Source organism: Rosa chinensis, chromosome 6 (genome assembly GCF_002994745.2).
Source record: "Rosa chinensis cultivar Old Blush chromosome 6, RchiOBHm-V2, whole genome shotgun sequence".
In the NCBI taxonomy this organism is placed as follows: domain Eukaryota; kingdom Viridiplantae; phylum Streptophyta; class Magnoliopsida; order Rosales; family Rosaceae; genus Rosa; species Rosa chinensis.
In genome coordinates, this window is record NC_037093.1 from 511,910 (window position 1) to 531,094 (window position 19,185).

General features: G+C 38.3%; 3 protein-coding genes across 9 annotated transcripts in view; 1 reads left to right on the forward strand and 2 right to left on the reverse strand.

The window, feature by feature from the left end:
* LOC112172166 (RNA N6-adenosine-methyltransferase mettl16) overlaps positions 1–6,267 on the forward strand; it is a 30,768-nt gene extending 24,501 nt beyond the window's left edge. The window contains exons 1-11 of one of the 7 annotated variants that reach the window (XM_024309400.2): positions 1,445–1,650; positions 2,356–2,453; positions 2,609–3,138; positions 3,535–3,740; positions 3,850–4,273; positions 4,373–4,580; positions 4,708–4,815; positions 4,902–5,048; positions 5,135–5,204; positions 5,725–5,875; positions 5,958–6,267. In XM_024309400.2, the coding sequence (XP_024165168.1) occupies positions 2,903–3,138; positions 3,535–3,740; positions 3,850–4,273; positions 4,373–4,580; positions 4,708–4,815; positions 4,902–5,048; positions 5,135–5,204; positions 5,725–5,792 (1,467 nt within the window). In that variant the 5' untranslated portion in view covers positions 1,445–1,650; positions 2,356–2,453; positions 2,609–2,902 and the 3' untranslated portion in view covers positions 5,793–5,875; positions 5,958–6,267. Of the gene's footprint in view, positions 1–1,438; positions 3,139–3,534; positions 3,741–3,849; positions 4,274–4,372; positions 4,581–4,707; positions 4,816–4,901; positions 5,049–5,134; positions 5,205–5,724; positions 5,876–5,957 lie in introns of those variants that run through there. The other 6 variants (XM_024309405.2, XM_024309399.2, XM_024309398.2 and 3 more) reach the window with 6 other exon arrangements.
* Positions 6,268–13,873: 7,606 nt separating this feature from the next.
* Positions 13,874–14,245, reverse strand: LOC112169390 (small ubiquitin-related modifier 2-A). The gene has a single exon (XM_024306412.1). It carries the CDS (start codon positions 14,243–14,245, stop codon positions 13,874–13,876), a length of 372 nt encoding a protein of 123 aa, XP_024162180.1.
* Positions 14,246–17,550: 3,305 nt separating this feature from the next.
* Positions 17,551–18,121, reverse strand: LOC112174068 (SKP1-like protein 1A). The gene has a single exon (XM_024311767.2). It carries the CDS (start codon positions 18,031–18,033, stop codon positions 17,551–17,553), a length of 483 nt encoding a protein of 160 aa, XP_024167535.1. The 5' UTR covers positions 18,034–18,121.
* Between the last annotated feature and the right edge of the window lie 1,064 nt (positions 18,122–19,185).

A 19,185-nucleotide genomic window follows, 5' to 3' on the forward strand; every position in this document is an offset into this window, starting at 1 on the left:
GGGAGACTAGGACTTGAGTACGGTCGCCGGGTTTGGTTTGGTGGCACTGATAGTCGGCTCCTGAGGAGATTGGGACTGGAGTGTGGTCACCGGTAAGAGATAGGTTGCTCCGGAGAGACTTGGATAATCGTAGAGATTAATTGGTTGATTCGCTGTCCCTTTCTTTTTCATTCTAGCCTCGGATATAGGCTATTCTGTGAATTCCCGGTCCTCAAAAAAGTGTAGAATATTCTATTCTGGACCATAAGTATCTGATGTAGAAGCATTACCATGGGAATCTTGGCAGCTATCACAGATAATTGTTTGATTAATCTGGATATAATTAAAATAGGAATAACGCTGATCCCTTATTGGAAGCGAGTCGTTGGGATATGGTATTTAAACCTATCCCCGCGAGCGCTCTACGGTGGTGGCGCACTAATATAGTCATGATACTATATTCCTATTTTCCTACAAAAGTGGTCATACCCCACAGCACGCCTAATACTCCTCTTCCACCGCAAGGGGAAATCCCACTGTATTCTCTTAACCCCATGTGGGCAGGGAATGTTAATGATTACTCGGAGTGGTACTCTGGGACATGGGCTTCGTCTGGGCCTCCGTGCGGTCTTTTCCCAACTCTGTCCATTTGAGCCACCGGTATCGGCCTGCTATCTTGAGATATAGCCCAAAGGTACTTTTAGGCTCAAACACCATTGACCGGCGTCATCCTTGCCAAAGTCATCGAGTACTTGAAGAAGCACGCTAAGGACAAGGAAGGCAAGGGTCAGAAGAAGTCTCTCAAGAGATTCGACGCCGATTTCGTTGACGTCGAGCAGTCCGTCCTGATTGATCTGATATTGGCAACAAATCATCTGAAAATCAAGAAGCTGTGGGACTTGACATGCTAGACTGTGGCGGATAAGTATATGCTGTTTCCTGAGGTTTTCGACATCATGATACATGAATATTCGAAAGGAATACCAATGGGCATTTGAGTGAAGCTGATCAATTGTTATATGGCTCCTATTAATATTTGTTCGGTTCTTTATTTACCTATAGAATATATAGATGTATTGAATTTCTTTTACATCTGTTTTAAAATAAGTGAAACACCAATTTGTTTATGTTTCTTTTGAATAAATCATCTCATAGATTCTCATTGATAAAATATAAAACCAGAATGATCATTACATATCATTTCGCTACTATCTACACATAGACAATCAGTTGCGGTGATATCACAGTAAAATATAAGATATGTTCATTTATTAGATATGTCATGTTCACTCAAAAAGCTTATAAGCTATGACAAAATTGGGACATAGGTAATAGGTAAAATAACTTATTATTATTAACTTATGAACAGTAAATCTCTTCTGAATAGTGTCCTTATGACTCTGCCCTTCACTGTTGGTGTTATGAATTTCCGTGCTTGCCCTCACCTAAATGTTTCTCTTCCGCGGCTTCGATAACTTTGGTTTTGGGTCCTCGACACGAGAGAGAGAGAGAGAGAGAGGGTAAGCCTGGCTATCTGAAGGTCTCCATCTGAAGCTGTACTGGATTTCAGGTCTCTTTTCAAAGTTTGCACCAGAATTGATATCATCCCAAGGTTTGTCAAACCAGTCCTGAATGCTTTCCTCCAATATTGGAGTTGAAAATTTGTAAGAGGTGACTTCTCTTGTTTTGTCTACTTCAATTTCTGTTCTGGAAACTCATATTGTTGCTTTTCTCCATTTGGTGTTCTTTGAATTCAAAGCTATAGAGATTGAGATGCATGTTAGTAAGATAAATTGTTGGTGAGAAACTGAGAATTCAATTGAATGGAAATATGGGATTCTGGGTTTTGGAAAATTTTGATACTTTCCCAAATAAAATTTGACCCTTGAATTGTAGGCTACTTTTCCCTTTGTTTTCTGGTGCCTTGCTGTTTAGGTGAAACAAATGAGTCAATGACTGACCAGATAAAAATGTTAATTACTTGATCATCAAGGTCAAAGTTTGATTTTCAGAGTAGGTTGAGAGAATTTGATTTCGCAACCAAAGATTGTCCATTGACTAGATTGGTTGAGCTTATGTGTATGCATTTGCATAGGAACTTCAATAAAAGCGAACACTTTCATTTCACTTGATCACGGTGGATTTTTGGAATTTTGGAACTGCGCCCATTCTGTCTACCAAAAGGCTAAATTCTAGAGTCCCGCACCAGTTCTCAGCTTGAATACTTGAATAGTATCAGAATGCTTTTTGTGTCCGGCGTGGTATTCTGATTAAACTATAAGGTCTATAGGAATTGCATTGCATAATTTGTGCCAGCATATAGCTTGCAGTTTCAGTTTAAGAACCCAGCCAATCGTAGTTTTTGATTTATGCCAGGGAGGTGTTCAAAGAGTTCATCTGTTACATAGCACTAAAGGGGGAGTATTGTTGTTGGGGTTATTTAAAAGAGATGGAATGGGGACTGTGGTGGCAAAGTATGCTATTGTTTTAGCAAATGTCAAACTTTTTTTTTTTGTTTCAATTTTTGTTTTTGCTTTTCTGGTACATTGGAAATTATGGTGTATTTTTAGTTTTTATTTTTTCTATCTACATAATTTTTTTCTCTTCTTTTTTCAAATGTACTGGCAAGGTATGGAACCCTTCCCCAGATGAGCAAAACCGCCTCAAAGCTCAAGTCGTTAACAACTCAAGTCCTCCGTTTTCAAAAGGCAAGATTCTTTACTGCAATATTTGCAGATTGTGAAGAAGAACCACAAAACCCAAAGACACCCTTTTTGTCAATGTGACAAAGGTTGTGAAGGGAAACTGCAAAATGGATGTTTGTGATATATAGTACAAATTTGAGGAAAAACAAAAACAAGAAAACCCGCAGCATCGCGCGGGACAGAAGTGCCGAGTGCCGTCCACAACAAAAGAATTTGAAATGGGATCAAATAAGAATAAGAAGAGGAGGAGGACTGCGGAGCGACCCACGACCCACCCGAGAAACAAATACTCCAATAACCCGCCCGACTTTGCCGAACTAGCTTCTCTCTACCCGACTTTCAAACCTTTCGTTTTCTTTGGCCGCGATGGCCGACCCAGAATCGACTGGACCGACTTCAACGCCACCCGGGAACTCACCCGGGTCCTGCTCCTCCATGACCACTGCCTCAACTGGTACTTCTGCTTTTCCAATTTACCTACTTTTTACTTGGGCATTTCTCAGAATGTTACTGCTCTGTTTTCGATTTTAAACTTAGGCATGTTTTTTGCTATATGATGTTTGCTTTAGGATGCCAATGTTGTTGTTGTTTTTTTTTTTTTTTTTTAAAGATGTTAACATGGTCCCAATATACTTGAGGAACACTAATGGAGAAATTTGTGTTGGGTGCCAATATATATAAGCCGAGTAGTTTGATGAAGATACATGATTTATTGTTTTGTTGAAAAAATGAAAAGTAGTAAACTCAAGTTGAATTCTCGGAGTTTAGTTCAGTTAATGAAGCTGCATTGTGATAGAGGGGTGTGTATGTAAGTGTGTGTTGTATGTTTGATGTGAATGGGATTTCCCAGGTGGATTCCAGATGGTCAGCTATGCCCCACGGTACCCAATAGATCGAACTACATTCATTGGATTGAAGATCTCCTGTCGTCTGACATTATTGCCAAGACTACAAAAATTGGTGATAAAGTGAGGGGGTTTGATATAGGAACTGGAGCAAACTGCATATATCCACTTCTTGGTGCATCTCTTCTAGGGTGGAGCTTTGTTGGGTCAGGTTGTTTGTTAGTTGTTTTAGTCAGTTTATTTTCAGGTTTTGGGTATTTGAATGTGTTTGTGTCTTGCTTAGAATAACAAAAATTAAATTTCACTGCACTTTGTTACAGATATGACTGATGTAGCGCTAGAGTGGGCTGAAAAGAATGTTAGAGATAATCCACATATCTCGGAACTTATTGAAATTCGGAAGGTAGAAAGTGGTGAAAACACCCTTCCAGCAGAAGGATCAAATAATGAGGCATTGGTTAGTACCAAAACCGAAATATATCTGACTGAGGATATGGGAAGGGAAGGGAATAGTCTGAATACAGGGTATTATGGGCCACCTATTCTTCTTGGAGTGGTCAGGGATGGTGAGGAGTTTGACTTCTGCATGTGTAACCCTCCATTTTTTGAGACAATGGAAGAAGCAGGACTCAATCCAAAAACTTCATGTGGTGGTACCCCAGCTGAGATGATTTGTCCTGGTGGGGAAAAGGCATTTGTCACTTGCATTATAGAAGATAGTGTCACGTTGAGGCATACTTTTCGGTAACATACTTCCTTACAGATTATGTTCTTTCCGAATCTTCTCTGTCTCAGGGTAATCTTTTTCAGAAACTCTGCTCTTATCTCATCCTAAACTTGCAGGTGGTACACATCAATGCTAGGGAGGAAATCAAATCTCAAATTACTAACATCAAAGCTTTGGGAAGTTGGAGCCACCGTAGTGAAGACAACTGAATTTGTCCAAGGCCAAACATGTCGATGGGGGTTGGCCTGGTCCTTTTTACCTTCTGTTAAGAAGATATTATCATCTCATGTGACCGAAAAGAGTAACCTTTCCTTCATGCTTCAGGTTTCGATGCCTTTCTTTTATGTTGTTTACATAACTTCATATTATAATTCTAATTTTCTCATGTCTTATTTTACGGCTTTGTTCCTGCCACTCTGACATCTGATACTAAAATTTGTCTACTTTGTAGGGCCTTGAACGGAAACTAGGTGCTATACACGTCTTGCAGTCAGTTGAAGACTATTTCCGCAATGCTGGTGCATTGTGTAAATTGAACACATCCTCATTTACAGTTGATGTATGTTTATCTGTTAATTTGATATTATGTCATTTATTAAGTGATATTCGTGTGGGCTCACATGCAGCACTGTGTAATTTTAATAGATCACTGCAAAAGATGATAAGTCAGATGCAAACTTGAAAAGTGAGTCACAGAATTATGATGGCGTTGCAAGTTGTGATGATGTGCAAGAGGCATCTGGATCAAGCTGTTTGAATTTGCTGTCAAATAACCTAAGTTTCCGTGTTTCGGTACGATGATGTCTACTCTTCGCTTGTATGCGGTGATCTAGCTCTTCAAATTTGTTCTTGATATATAAAAATTTTCTTTCTCATAGGTCTTTCAGCAAACCCCTGGCACACTTCTAGTGAAAGGCTCACTACAGCAGAGAGATGGTCAAATTTCAGGTCTCCCCTCACCTATTTTCCAAATTCTAAAAACCAAACAGTTGTGTTCAGTATGTTTTCACAATGAGTGTAAAGAATTGAATCACCAAGAAGCTTGACTTGTCAATATTTTTAGTCTGCCAATTTTGACTTTACTTTGACTTGTTTTTAACTTTTCAGGTATAAATGATCCATAAGTCAACCTGATAATTGTTAACCAAATTAGCTTCCATTGATTTTACATGTTGAATGTTGCAAAATGTAAATGCCAACATTCATTCTTTTGAAGTACTATCATTGCAATAGCTTAGAAATATATGGTGAACACTTATTTTGTGTCAAAGAGATGATCACAATATGGCAGCTTAAGGTCATTTTTTCTTTTACTATGTCGTCTTCTAATCATGTTTTGTCTTTCATCTTACTTTCAAAAAGAAAGATGGTGGAGTCCATCATATCATTCATATATAAGTTGGTGCTGCTCTCTCCAAAAGATTTCTTTATGACAAATTGATAAAGATGTAGTTTATGTTAATTGCAGGATCATTCTCACCGATATTTCGAAGGTTGGAGGAAGTTCTGAAACAGAAGTTCCATAGAGAGAAGTAGAACATAGTACAACTTTTCCAGCAATATACATATGTTAGCTTGAAAGTATACTATTACGCCCAATTGAAGTGCACTCTAGAGTGGTTAGTCAACTTTTATACCAAGCAGCAAATATATGTCCTGCTTTTCTGCATGCTCTCTGATCCAGTTTTCTCCTCTGTGCAGGAACTTCCGTGTTTTGTATCCTCATGTGTGGAGTGAACTTGGGGGTTATTAACATGTTTCTCGTCTTTTTTCTTTTTTCCCTTTTCATTTGTTGTATGATATCCCTTTAGTTGAGTGTAAATCTCAGTGGCATTGTTCTCACTCATTTGGGGTTTATTCACTACAAATCTCAATGACCAAGAATTGGAATTTGAGACTGAGGAATTGTAGATATAACAGGTTAGTTACAAGATATTGACGAATCAATAACCTAAAACAAGTTTTAGATTTCTTACCAATGAAGTTATATTAGATTTTGTTTGCAATATTACCCTCAACGTTTCAGTGGTTGAATTGGTTTTGTGTTCGTGGAGTTGTTCCTATAAATTGAACTCCTCTATGAGTTATGTCTCAAGGCTATTGATTGTTGCACTGATCCATTTGCCTATTCACTTCTAGGCCTCTTTGTTTACACGCAACCAAAATTAAATAATTACCTGTGCCTTTGTTTTTAATTTAGAAGGCCTCAGAAAGATTTTTGCATTAGAAAGGAATGTGTACAAATAAATAGTTTATTCTAAAGAGCTCATATGTAACTGCTTCTTTCATTGAAGATCTTTGCATTAGAGAGGAATGCATACAAATACATACCTTATTCTAAAGAGCTCATACGTGATTGCTTATTTTGGTTGTCTATCCAGAGAAAGAAATCATATGTAATTGCTTCTTTCGTTGAAGATCTTTGCATTAGAGAGGAATGTATACAGATACATAGCTTCCATCAGATAGGAGTTCTTAACCCTATGGTATCATTTTAAGAATTTTTGAATTATTTGACAGGACTGATCGTTGTCTAGATTTTATTTTGAAGGGCTCAGCTTTATGAATAATATGATTATAATTCTGTCCTCTTGACCTCATATATACATGCTTAACTAATAAAATGTAAAAAATAATTTCAAAATAACATGTGGAATGAAAATACAATTGGCACCCTATTTGTTATAGTTTCCTCAAATATCATGTTAATTTGCTGACAAAATTTGGGAGTTTTATAATTCCTACATTTTTATCAAATAACATAAAAACAACATGAGAATTGGGGAGGAACATCAATCCACAGAAACAAGAAGATGAAATAGTCATGCAAATGACTTGATGTCGCGTTGTAAGATGTCATACTATTTCTGTTTTAGTGTGTGTGTGTGTATATATATATCAGATCCTATCCAGAGTGAGGCCTCACTCTGAAATTAACGTGTGAGGTTAGAGTTTAGGATCAGTTTTTGGTCTCATATCCACATCTCGACTGTTCAGTTTTTAAGTATTAATGTATAGATCATATCTGCAAAATTTCAGCCAAATTGATGGTCGTTAAGATATCTAACTCACTTAAACTAATGGACGAACTGAATCTGTCCACCCTAAACCCCAAACCCGTTTAGCCAAATTGATGGTCGTTAAGGCATTAAGGTATGATCATATCCACATCTCGACTGTTCAGTTTTTAGGTACTAATGACATTATGAACTAAAAGAAATTGAGGTATCAAGGCATTTACTAGTCAAATGGTGGGATAATTAAGTTCAAATTTGAGAGAATCATCTCCCAATTTAATGAAGAATTTCCAATTACTCCATCACAACCCCCCCCCCTCCGTCAAGTCGCCAGTCATTTCAAAACCACCTCAACAGGCATCCACCTCGTTCTGCATGCATAAAAGGTTATATTGCTATTACTTATCAACATCATACCCAACATTAATGACATGACTAGTGATGCCTAAAATTTACTTGCGGCTAATTAAATACAAAGTAAGTGATTGCCAAATGTATTGGGGTAGGGTTTTGATAAGTACTAGCGTTTAAGGCTTTGAAATGTACACTACATAAATCTTTAGGCATATGCATGCGTACAGTCACCTGGCTCCTAACCATCACCTTAAGTAGGGTTTTAAGAAATACTGTAAAATTCATGGATGTCAACTAGAGCGAATAAGGACTTCTATTCTCAGCAAAAAGTTATAAGCCGATAGGAACCAGAAGGCATAGACAAATTTTCTGATAGGTGCAAATCCTGGAGTAATAAGTCGTCCGTGATTATCACCCATAATCACCGATTTAATTAGGTGTTGCTAACTTATTGGACCAAACTACCACCGGCGAATCATGTGGTAATTGGAAACTACAAAATAATTACTCCATATCTGATGGACATCTGCCTTAGGATCAATCACTGATCGACATGCTGATCCCATAGCTAGCTAAATAGAGATAAAGCAAAATTCACCATGTCGATCAGAATACAGTACTGTACAAGTTGTCTATCCTCCACGTTGATTTGGATGTCAAATTGTAGTCACCTGGTTATGTCCAACTATCAAACTACTCGGGCAGCTTTGTCTAGCTTCAAGAAAACTCAGATAACTTGGTGAAGGACCTGTTGAAGTGTAAAATGCAGCAGCATATATGTGCAAGCTTTGTCCCATTACATGATATATATATATTGTTGGAAATTCAATGCTGAATGAAGGAAAAGATGTTTTGGCTGAATAAATCAATTGTATTTAATCATGTAACATATATACAGAGCACCTACTATACATCTCGTGGTTCTCCAACAAGTTAGGAGACCAGTAAGGAAAGACAACTAACATGATTACAATTGGAATCAAAACTGTACAGACTATCCTATCAAATCAAATCAAATCAACTTAATACAAATATATTCTTGCATATCAAGACAATCCCAATTCAATACTGCAAGATTTACTTTCCAACACTCCCCCTCAAGTTGGAGAGTGTATATCAATAACTCCCAACTTGCTCATGAGCTGTTTGAACTTTTCTTTTCCCAAAGCTTTTGTAAACACATCTGCTAATTGGTGTGAAGAAATCACAAATCGTGTAACAACTTCACCTTTCACAATTTTGTCCCGAATAAAATGACAATCCATTTCAATATGCCTAGTTCTCTCATGGAACACAGGATTCTTAGCAATGTGCAATGCAGCCTGATTATCACAATGTAAAACAACAGGACTTGGAATAGGCAAATGTAAATCAGTCAATAAATAGCGTAGCCAAGTAAGCTCACAGCAAGTACCTGCCATTGCTCTGTATTCAGCTTCTGCACTTGATAAAGACACAGTCTTTTGCCTTTTGGTTCTCCATGAAATTCAAGAATCTCCTAGAAACACACAATAACCAGTAGTAGAGCGGCGGGTAATAGGACAACCCGCCCAATCAGAGTCACAGAACGCCTTCAGGTTTAAAGAATTATTGGCATGAAGAAGTAAACCTTGACCAGGAGATGACTTCAAGTAACGAACAACTCGAAGGGCAGCAGTCATATGTTGCAGGCGAGGTTCATGCATAAACCGGCTAAGAATATGTACTGAGTATGTGATGTCGGGCCTAGTAATGGTCAAGTAAATCAGCCGACCAACTAGACGCCGATATGAAGCAGGATCTTTAAGTAATTCTCCTTTGTCTGAAAGCTTGGATTCTTCCATGGGAAACTCAACCGGCTTAGCACCCAAGTAGCCGCTATCTTTGATAATGTCCAAGGCATATTTGCGTTGGGATATGTAAATGCCTTTCTTGGAGCGAGCTACCTCAATGCCAAGGAAGAATTTTAAATCACCAAGGTCCTTGATGCGAAAACGAGTATGGAGGAACTGTTTCAGAGCATTAATAGACTCCATATTGTTTCCTGTTATCAAAATGTCATCCACATAGATTAACAATATAGTGAGAGATGTACCATGCTTGCGAACGAACAAGGAATAGTCAGCTTTGGACTGAGAAAAACCAGCAGCAAGGATGGCCTCTGTGAACTTAGAAAACCATTGACGAGAGGCCTGTTTTAGTCCATACAAAGACTTGTGGAGGCGACACACAAGATGCTCCCCCTGTCGCCGAAGACCAGGAGGAGGGGACATGTAAATTTCCTCCAATAAATCACCATTCAAAAAGGCATTATTGACATCTAATTGATGCAAGGACCAATGTAGGCTAGCAGCAACAGCAAGAATGCAACGGACAGTGATCATTTTTGCAGTAGGAGAAAAAGTGTCGTGATAGTCAATACCTGCGGTCTGAGTAAAACCCCGAGCAACAAGACGAGCCTTATAGCGCTCGACAGACCCATCAGCCTTACGTTTGATGCGATACACCCATTTACAACTGATCGGGCGTTTTCCAGGAGGCAGAGGAACAAGACTCCAGGTCCGATTATCAACAAGGGCTCGAAGCTCAGAATCCATAGCTTCCTGCCACTTTGGATCAACTGATGCAATCTCATAAGAAGTCGGCTCCTCATCCCGACTAACAGTAGCAATATAATTGAGGTGTGCAGGAGAATACCGATCATAGGAAATATAGTGACAGAGAGGATACCGTGTACCAGGGGTGAATCCGGACAAGGCTGAGGACGACGGATGTGGAGGCAGAATCACCTGCGAGCAAACGTAGTCCTTAAGGCGAACGCTGGCTTCTCGAGGGCGCTGAGAACGACGAAGTGGCTCAGTGGGAACAAGGGGAAGAGAATCAGGGTGAACACCATCGACGGCAACTGGGGGCTGATCGGGGAAATTGGCGGAAGAATGGGAAATAGGAGAAGAAGACGAAAAGGTGGAGGGTGAAGAAAAGTCGTGCGACTCAGGCAGAGGAGGAGAGGACGGTGTGACCGCCGGCGGAGGGACTGGATGGCGGCGGACATAGGTTTTCACAGTGGAGGGGGGCGGCGGATTGGGTGGTGGAGAGTGCGGTGGATTAGGTGGTAGGGAGGGCGACGGATTGGGCGATGGATTGGGTGGTGAAGATGGCAATGGCGGGGACTCAGGATCGGAGGAAGGAGAAGGATGCGCGTGTGGGGAAGAACAAGGACCGAAGAAAGGGTCAGAGAGTGAAGGGAGAGGAATGGGCTGGGCCGTGGTGTTGGTGTCAGTTGGGCTGGTGGTGGATAAATGGTGGAATTTGTCCTCAAGAAAAATGACATCTCTATTAGTGAAAATTTTTCGGGTGGCAATATCATAGAGTTTGTAAGCCTTTTGGCCCATGGGATAACCCAGAAAAATGCATTTGGTAGCACGAGGAGAAAATTTTGAAGACGGATTGGGAATGGTGGCAAAAGCGAGACACCCAAATACTCGCATCCGAGAATAATCAGGAAGTTTATTATGAAGAATTTCAAAAGGTGTTTGCCGGTGAAGCAGCAAGGTGGGAAGACGATTAATGATATATACGGCAGTGAGGACACATTCGCCCCAAAAAATAATGGGTAGATGTGATTGAAAACGAAGGGCACGAGCGGTTTCAAGGAGATGGCGATGTTTCCGCTCAACGACACCATTTTGCTGCGGTGTATAGACACAAGAATGTTGAAAAATAACACCTTCTTCAAGAAAGAAATTTTGTAAAGAAAGAAATTCAGCCCCATTGTCCGAACGAAGTTTTTGAACTTTTGTGTTGAATTGAGTGTTTACATAATTAAAAAAACGACGGAGTAGAGGTTTTGTTTCACTTTTGTGTCGCATTAAAAAAATCCATGTAAATCGGGAAAAATCATCCACAATAGTCAAGAAATAATGAGCACCAGAAAGAGAAGGGGTTTTATAACGTCCCCAAATATCACAATGAATAAGGGAAAAACACTTCGAGGTGGAAATTGAATTGGAAGGAAAAGGTTGACGAGTTTGTTTCGCCAATGGACAAACATCACATTTATGAGTAGAATCAAAATTAAAATGGAGAGAATTATTAGCCAAAAATTTGAGACGAGCAGATAAAAGGTGACCCAAACGACGATGCCAAAGATCGGAGGATATGATGAGATTGCAAGCGAAGTGAGATGAAGGAGAAGTTGAAGCCAACGCCACAAGGTAGTAGAGGTTACCACGTCGCTTACCCACACCAATCATCGTCCTCGTAGCCAAGTCCTGTAAAATACACCAAGATGGAAAAAATGTCACTGAACAAGATAAATCATCGGTTGTTTTGCCAATAGACATAAGATCAACTCTAAAACTTGGCACACAGAGGACATCATTTAATTGAAAAGAATCGTTAAATCGAATTGATCCAGTCATAGTAATTCCAGCCGTGTCTCCACTAGGTAAAGAAACTGGTGCCAAAGAAGGATGCTTAATATTTATCAATGATGTAGGAGAAGAAGTAATATGATGAGTTGCTCCGCTGTCGAGTATCCAACGATTTGGAGCAACATGTAACAAACCTATAGCATATTCAGTTGCAGAAGCAGCATTGGCTTGAGGAATTTGTGGTGTAGGAGTCAAGGCAGCAACTACTTGAGTGTATTGATCCTCAGTGAGATTAGGAAGCATTCCTTGAAGTTCCTGGAATGTTGGGGTAGCATCAACATGATTAGCAGAGGGACTGCCTCGACGTTGTCTTGTAGAATTAGCTTCCTTGGGTCCTTTGTAGAGACGATGACCAGGAGGATAACCATGCTTTCTATGGCAGGTTGCTTCAGTATGATAATCCTTGTCACAATAAGTGCAATGCTTGATTGGGGCACGAGGACGAAAATTGCTTCCTTGGGTATTGCCTTGATTCCCCTGCATCTGAGGTTGTGATCTAAAATTGCTGTGTACTGTCATTGCTGCGGTGTTAGATGGGGCAATAAGAGAGGAACCAAGTTCCCGTTGTTTTTCTTCTTGGACGAGGGAAGCATAAGCTTGTCTCACCGAAGGCAAAGGGTTCATTAACAAAATCTGTCCACGAGTAGCAGCATAAGATTCATTTAAACCCATAAGAAATTGCTTCAACTTACTGCGATCATTTTGGGCTCCACAAGTGCAAGTGACAGTGTTGTACGAAGCAAGCTCGTCCCACAAGCCTTTCAGCTTTGTGTAGTATGCTGCAATGGAAGATTGACCTTGTTCAATACGGTAAATGTCTCTTTGAACTTGAAATATGCGCGGGGCGTTGCCCAACGCGAATCTCTCTCGCAGGTCTTCCCAAACATCATGTGGTGTGGTGCAGCAGAGCACTGAATCGGCAAGCTCAGGTTCAAGGGAATTGAGAATCCATGAAAGCACCATGTCGTTGCACCTCTGCCATAGTGCATGTTTGTCAGGTTTCTTTTCTGCAGAGGGTTCCTTAATGGTTTCGTTGATGAAGCCGGTTTTGTTCTTGGCACTCAAGGATATCCTCATGGCGCGACACCATGAGTTATAATTGTCTCCTGACAATTTCTTAGAGACAAGCAGAAGACCGGGATGGTCTGAATGATGAAGGAAAAGTGGATTGGCAATATCATCAGAGGAAGTGTTGCTGGTGCCAATTCCACTATTAGGAAGTTCAGAAAAAAACTCATCACCAATTGCCATTGAAAAAGGTTGCGAGGCTGCTACTTAATAGCAGGAAAGGCTGCTTGTAATTTGGCAGAAAAAAAAACTGGAATGGAGAGGCTGCTAGTGACGGCAGAGAGAAGAAGAGCCAGGAATTATTCCTGCTTTGATACCATGAAGGAAAAGATGTTTTGGCTGAATAAATCAATTGTATTTAATCATGTAACATATATACAGAGCACCTACTATACATCTCGTGGTTCTCCAACAAGTTAGGAGACCAGTAAGGAAAGACAACTAACATGATTACAATTGGAATCAAAACTGTACAGACTATCCTATCAAATCAAATCAAATCAACTTAATACAAATATATTCTTGCATATCAAGACAATCCCAATTCAATACTGCAAGATTTACTTTCCAACAATGCTGAATGTAGTTTAGTGCTGAATTGAACTAGTTACATAGTTTCTAACAGAATGACCGAACATGACAATGACATAGAAAAACTCAGTTATTGATATCCATCAACCAAGAGTCCAAGACAAAAGGTACTTAAAGTAATACGAAATCAACCACTAACAAGATGGTCGCACGCAATAGACTAATCAAATAGAAATTAACCACCAATCTGCTCGGACATTGCATCAATAACAAATTCATCCTCCATTTCCAGTTGTTGTGGGGTGTGAGTTGAGCATACCCTTTTTCCATCGTAGATGAAACGCGTTTCTTCATAGACCAAACCTTTACGTTCACAGTAATCTTTCAATATATTTCCAAGTGATACAGTGCGACCGGTCCTGTAGTAGATGTCACCATGATTCTGATTCTGCACCTGGAGAGTTATCGGTCCTTCATGTTCCTTAAGAGTGAGTTTGACAAGGGATTCCAGGGTGGTTGATAATCTCTTTTCACTCTCTATTGATGAGAATGTTATCTTACTAAATCTCTCCACTAATGAGATTTTGGATGTACCAAATCTCTCCATTGATGGCAATTTTCCAAATCTGCCTCTCTGTATCTACAAATGAAAGAGATATATACTCATTTACATAGTTTTACTATTTAATGCTATACATGTATTTAAACAAAGACATTCAGAGCCAATTATGTAAGACACTTATATATGGACTCAATGACATTTAACTAAGAATTGTGATTTATACAATGACTTGGTGATTAAGTTATTAGAGTTTGTAAAGAGTTCCACTTTTGTGACAATATTGACATTAATATCTGATATAATATTGATGAGTACTTGATTAATTATTTGCTTATCTTCATAGGCAAGTAAGAGATACATACTGATGATAATAGAGGATCAGTCATAGTTAAATAGAGTCTCTCTGATGGAGTTATGGGTAAAACTCCGTTGCGCCTCCATGTAAATGAGGTCCCTACGAACTCTAATACACAAGTCGTCATCGTCTTGCTCCATAGAGAGACTTTTGGACTTTAGAGCTTTACCGAGGACCTCATTTTCACTATACCTAATCCATAGCTGCTTTAGATATGTAATCAATAACTCCAACACGTATATGTTTCATAACTGAGAAATTCTTAGCTAGGGGTTTCCCTACCACGTGGCTTTAGGGCAAGCCAATCAGAAAAAAAAAAAAAAAAAAAAAAAAAAAAAAAAAAATTTCTCTCTTTTTCGAAACTATTCCTGCTTTTTAAAATTACAATACCCAAAATACCCCTATACTGATCCTTGATTGGTCAACCGCACCGCCACGTGGTGCGGCTGATAGTACGTAAGATTCTCTCTTCATAACTATTACAAACTCACCAATAGAATTGTATCTAAACTATTTGTTGGTGATCTTGGATGTGTAAATAAATTCATATAACCGACTTTAACAAAAGATTTTCAGAAAAAAAAAAAAAAAAAAAAGGAAAAAGGATGCACATGTGTTGATGAAGTATTCATAAAAAAAAAAAAAATTAATAATAATAATAATAATAAAAGATGAAATATCATGGGCAAAAACTTCCCCTGAAATAAAAAGAAGGATTAATTTCAGTTTACCCCCCTAAGGTTTGGGGGTGTCATCATTTCACCCCTTGTACTTTCAATTTTGAATTTTTACCTCCTAAACTTTCCAATTTCAATCAGTCGTGTCCAATTTCTACTATTCCGTCCAAATTGGACTTTAAGTTTGACTTTTGAGGGCTAAAATGGTCATTTCAACATAAAAAAATTTTAAAAAATTATTATTATAATTTTTTTTTTCTGTTTCTTCCTTTTATTTATTTATTTTTATTATTATTATTTTGTCTTCAACCTATACACCACAAGTTATAATAGGTTTATAAAAACAAAAAAATACTCTAGGTAGTTGAAAGCCGCTCGCTGGTCTACGATATTTGTGACATATCTCCGATAAAGTGAAGAATTTAGGATATATCCCTAATAAAGTGAAGAAATATCTGTAAAAAATAATTTTACACTTTATCTGTAAATAAATATCTGTAAAAAATGATTTTACACAAATATTTCTTCACTTTATTGGGGATATACAGATATTTACAGATAAAGTGTAAAATCATTTTTTACAGATATTTCTTCACTTTATTGGGGTTATATCATAAAATTCTTCAATTTATTGGAGATATATCACAAATATCGTAGACCAAAAATGATTTTACACAGATATTTCTTCACTTTATTGGGGATATACAAATATTTATTTACAGATAAAGTGTAAAATTATTTTTACAAATATTTCTTCACTTTATTGAGGATATATCCTAAAATTCTTCACTTTATCAGAGATATATCACAAATATCGTAGACCAGTGAGCGGCTTGATATTTTTTTTGTTTTTATATAAACCTATTATAACTTGTGGTGTATAGGTTGAAGATAAAATTAAAAAAAAACTAAGAAACAGAAAAAAAAATTAATAAAAAAATATAAAAGAAAAAAACTTAAAAACAGAAAGAAAATTTTTTTTAAAATTTTTTTATGTTGAAATGACCATTTTAGCCCTTAAAAGTCAAACTTAACATCCAATTTGGACGGAATAGTAGAAATTAGACACAACTGATTGAAATTGGAAAGTTTAGGGGGTAAAAATTCAAAATTGAAAGTTCAGGGGGTGAAATGATGACACCCCCAAACCTCAGAGGGGTAAACTGAAATTAATCCTAAAAAGAAATTCGTCGTCATCTATCGGTGGCAACGGACGTTTGTGGCAGAAATGTTCCATAAAAAACTGGAAATTAATAATACCTTTGCCAGTGAATGCTTTGTTGCCAACACAGATGCAACATCACATTGCATTGCACCATATTTGACCTGCTAGTCGCTACAATCTGAAGCCAATTGGTGAATGGTGACCCGGTGCAATTATGTCCAGCTTCCAGAAACTCGGATAACTTGTTGAATGACCTCTTGAAGTGCAAAATGCTGCAGCAGATGCAAGCTTTGTCCAATTGTATTTCATGCAAAACACTACTGTTTTTATAGTTGATAAGGAATTTGAATTTACCAGGCCAGTTACCAATTTTGTAACAGATTCAAACTTATAGGATCATTAGATATATGAAGACAGCTACCACCAAATGGCATATGGAATCTGATAATTGCATTTGGGGTAGTTGATCGGGGGTATTACAATATTCCAATGTAAAAAGTTTCGTTCTCTGGGTTATGGTGTGTTACCAAGTTGAACTTTTTGGTCGCTTTTAAATACTCATCAAAATGATTTAGTCTCACGGAATTTTAGGAACAAAATTATAGTTCAATACGTCAGATTACATTTCATGATGTACGTTTGTATTAACAATAAGTGAATTTCACGTGCAACATAAGCATTACTCCTTGCTTTGTATAAATATGTTTGGATCAATAGAACAAATTGCTTTATGAGCTGTATGTGTTTGTAAATAAGATGAGACCATGGTATATCTTGTAGCATGCAATCCTTTTCCTGTTTTCAGGCACTTTATGGCTACAATCCTTTGTCCTGATCTATTACAAGAAATTTAACAAATGGCTTGGAAGTTGGAACTATCACTTTTCATAGTCATGTGGTCTACTGGTGGCTAAGATTGGCTAGCTTGATGGATAAGGGATTAAACTCATTAAATAAGATTTAAAGCAACAAAGTGGTGAATTAATAACAAATCATGAACTGGTGAACTAATAATCAAAATACCAACACATTGGTAACTAAGATTTCAGAAACAAACAGGTGTTTCAATTATTCTAAAACACAATAAAAGCTCTCCAAATAAACAACAAAACAAAACTAATATTAATTGTAGTTATATAACGATCGATCAGCTTCAGTCAAAAGCCCATGCGTTCTCCCTTCGAACCTCCTCTTCTTCCTGAGGAGTGAAGTCATTCTTGATGTTGAAAGTCTTGCGAATCTCTTCGACAGTCTTTCCCTTTATCTTGTCTGCCACAGTCTGGCATGTCAAGTCCAGCAGCCCCTTGATGTTCAGATAGTTTGCTGCCAATATCAGATCGAACAGGACGCCCTGGTCGACGTCCACGAAATCGGCGTCGAATTTCTTGAGAGACTCCTCCTGATCATTCTTATTGTCTTCGTTCTTGCTTTCCTTGTCCTCAACGTGCCTCTTGCAGTACTCGATGACCTTGGCTAGGATGGCGCCGGTGACGTTGGGCAAGGGGATCGCATTATCGGCGCAGCCGTCCTCCACCATGTGCTTGATGGTCTGCGATTCTAGACCAACAGCCTCATCAATCTCAAATTGCTCTTCGTCGGAGCTTTTCAGGATTAGCTTCTTGTTCTCAGTCGACATGGCTATTGGTTTCAAGGATTGAGGGTTTGGGAGATTTGAGTGCTTTTCAAAGTCTTTAGAAGATTTGAGAATTGAGATGAGAGTAAGCCTTGCCCCCCTGCCCCTATTTATATTACGTGTCTGTGGATATTCCTATTCTGGTTTAGAATTGGAAACGGATTCACAGTATGCTTGGGAAAGCGTCTCCTAAATGTAAGAGGAAAGGAAAAGTGTCTTTGGATTTCCTTTTCTTGTTGGGAAGTGGACAACTAATGCAGTAGGGATTTGGAGTTTGTTTGGAGAAACATTGAAACTAACTGTGTTTATTGTGAGTCGACTTCCAGAAGTTTCAAATGCGTGGATTTTATTTTGAGATTGTACTATTTCTCTTTGGCAATTCACCAAGTTCTTCTGATACCACTTGTCTGTGTAATCAGAGCTCCAATGGTCAGAAATGTAGGCCTATTAGTAGAACTTGACTCAATTCCCCTACGGAGCTGTCAATATTAATTAGTTCCTATCCTATGGATTTTTAACATCTTCAATATATTTTTATGAAGATGATCCTACAACCGAAGAAGTAATTTACAATGGATAGTAAGTCGGACCACAAGATATGCTGGAACTCAGAACAATGAAACAATCACATATAATAGTCATGTGAGTAGCTCAATTTGCTTAATCGATCCGTGTGTTGATTAGCACCAATCTGACAAGCAGGCAGATGGAAGAATTCAAAACTCGAAATGACCACCGTGTCACAAAAATGACTGAAATTAACAGCTAGGTGAAACAAAGTTGAAATTATCAGCACTGTTGAAAGTTGTATTCCAAGTGTTCTCAAGCAGCTACTTATAGATAATTAGATATCAGATTGTAGTCACTTGGTAAGATCAAATTGCACCCAATTTGACCTGCTATAGGCTAATTTGGAAGCAGCCATATGAATGGCCCCAGTGAAGGACTCACTACTGTTTTGTAATTGTTAAGAATTGGTGCAGCATTTGGATTACCACAACACTGAGATTTGTAACATACACCCATTCAGGAATCAGGATCATTAGATATAATAGAAAATTACTCATAAGTGTCATTTTAAAACTTTAATTAGTCATAAGGCCACCTAATTCTTCTTGTACATATAAGGCCACTTGCATCTTTAAGTTATTTTGT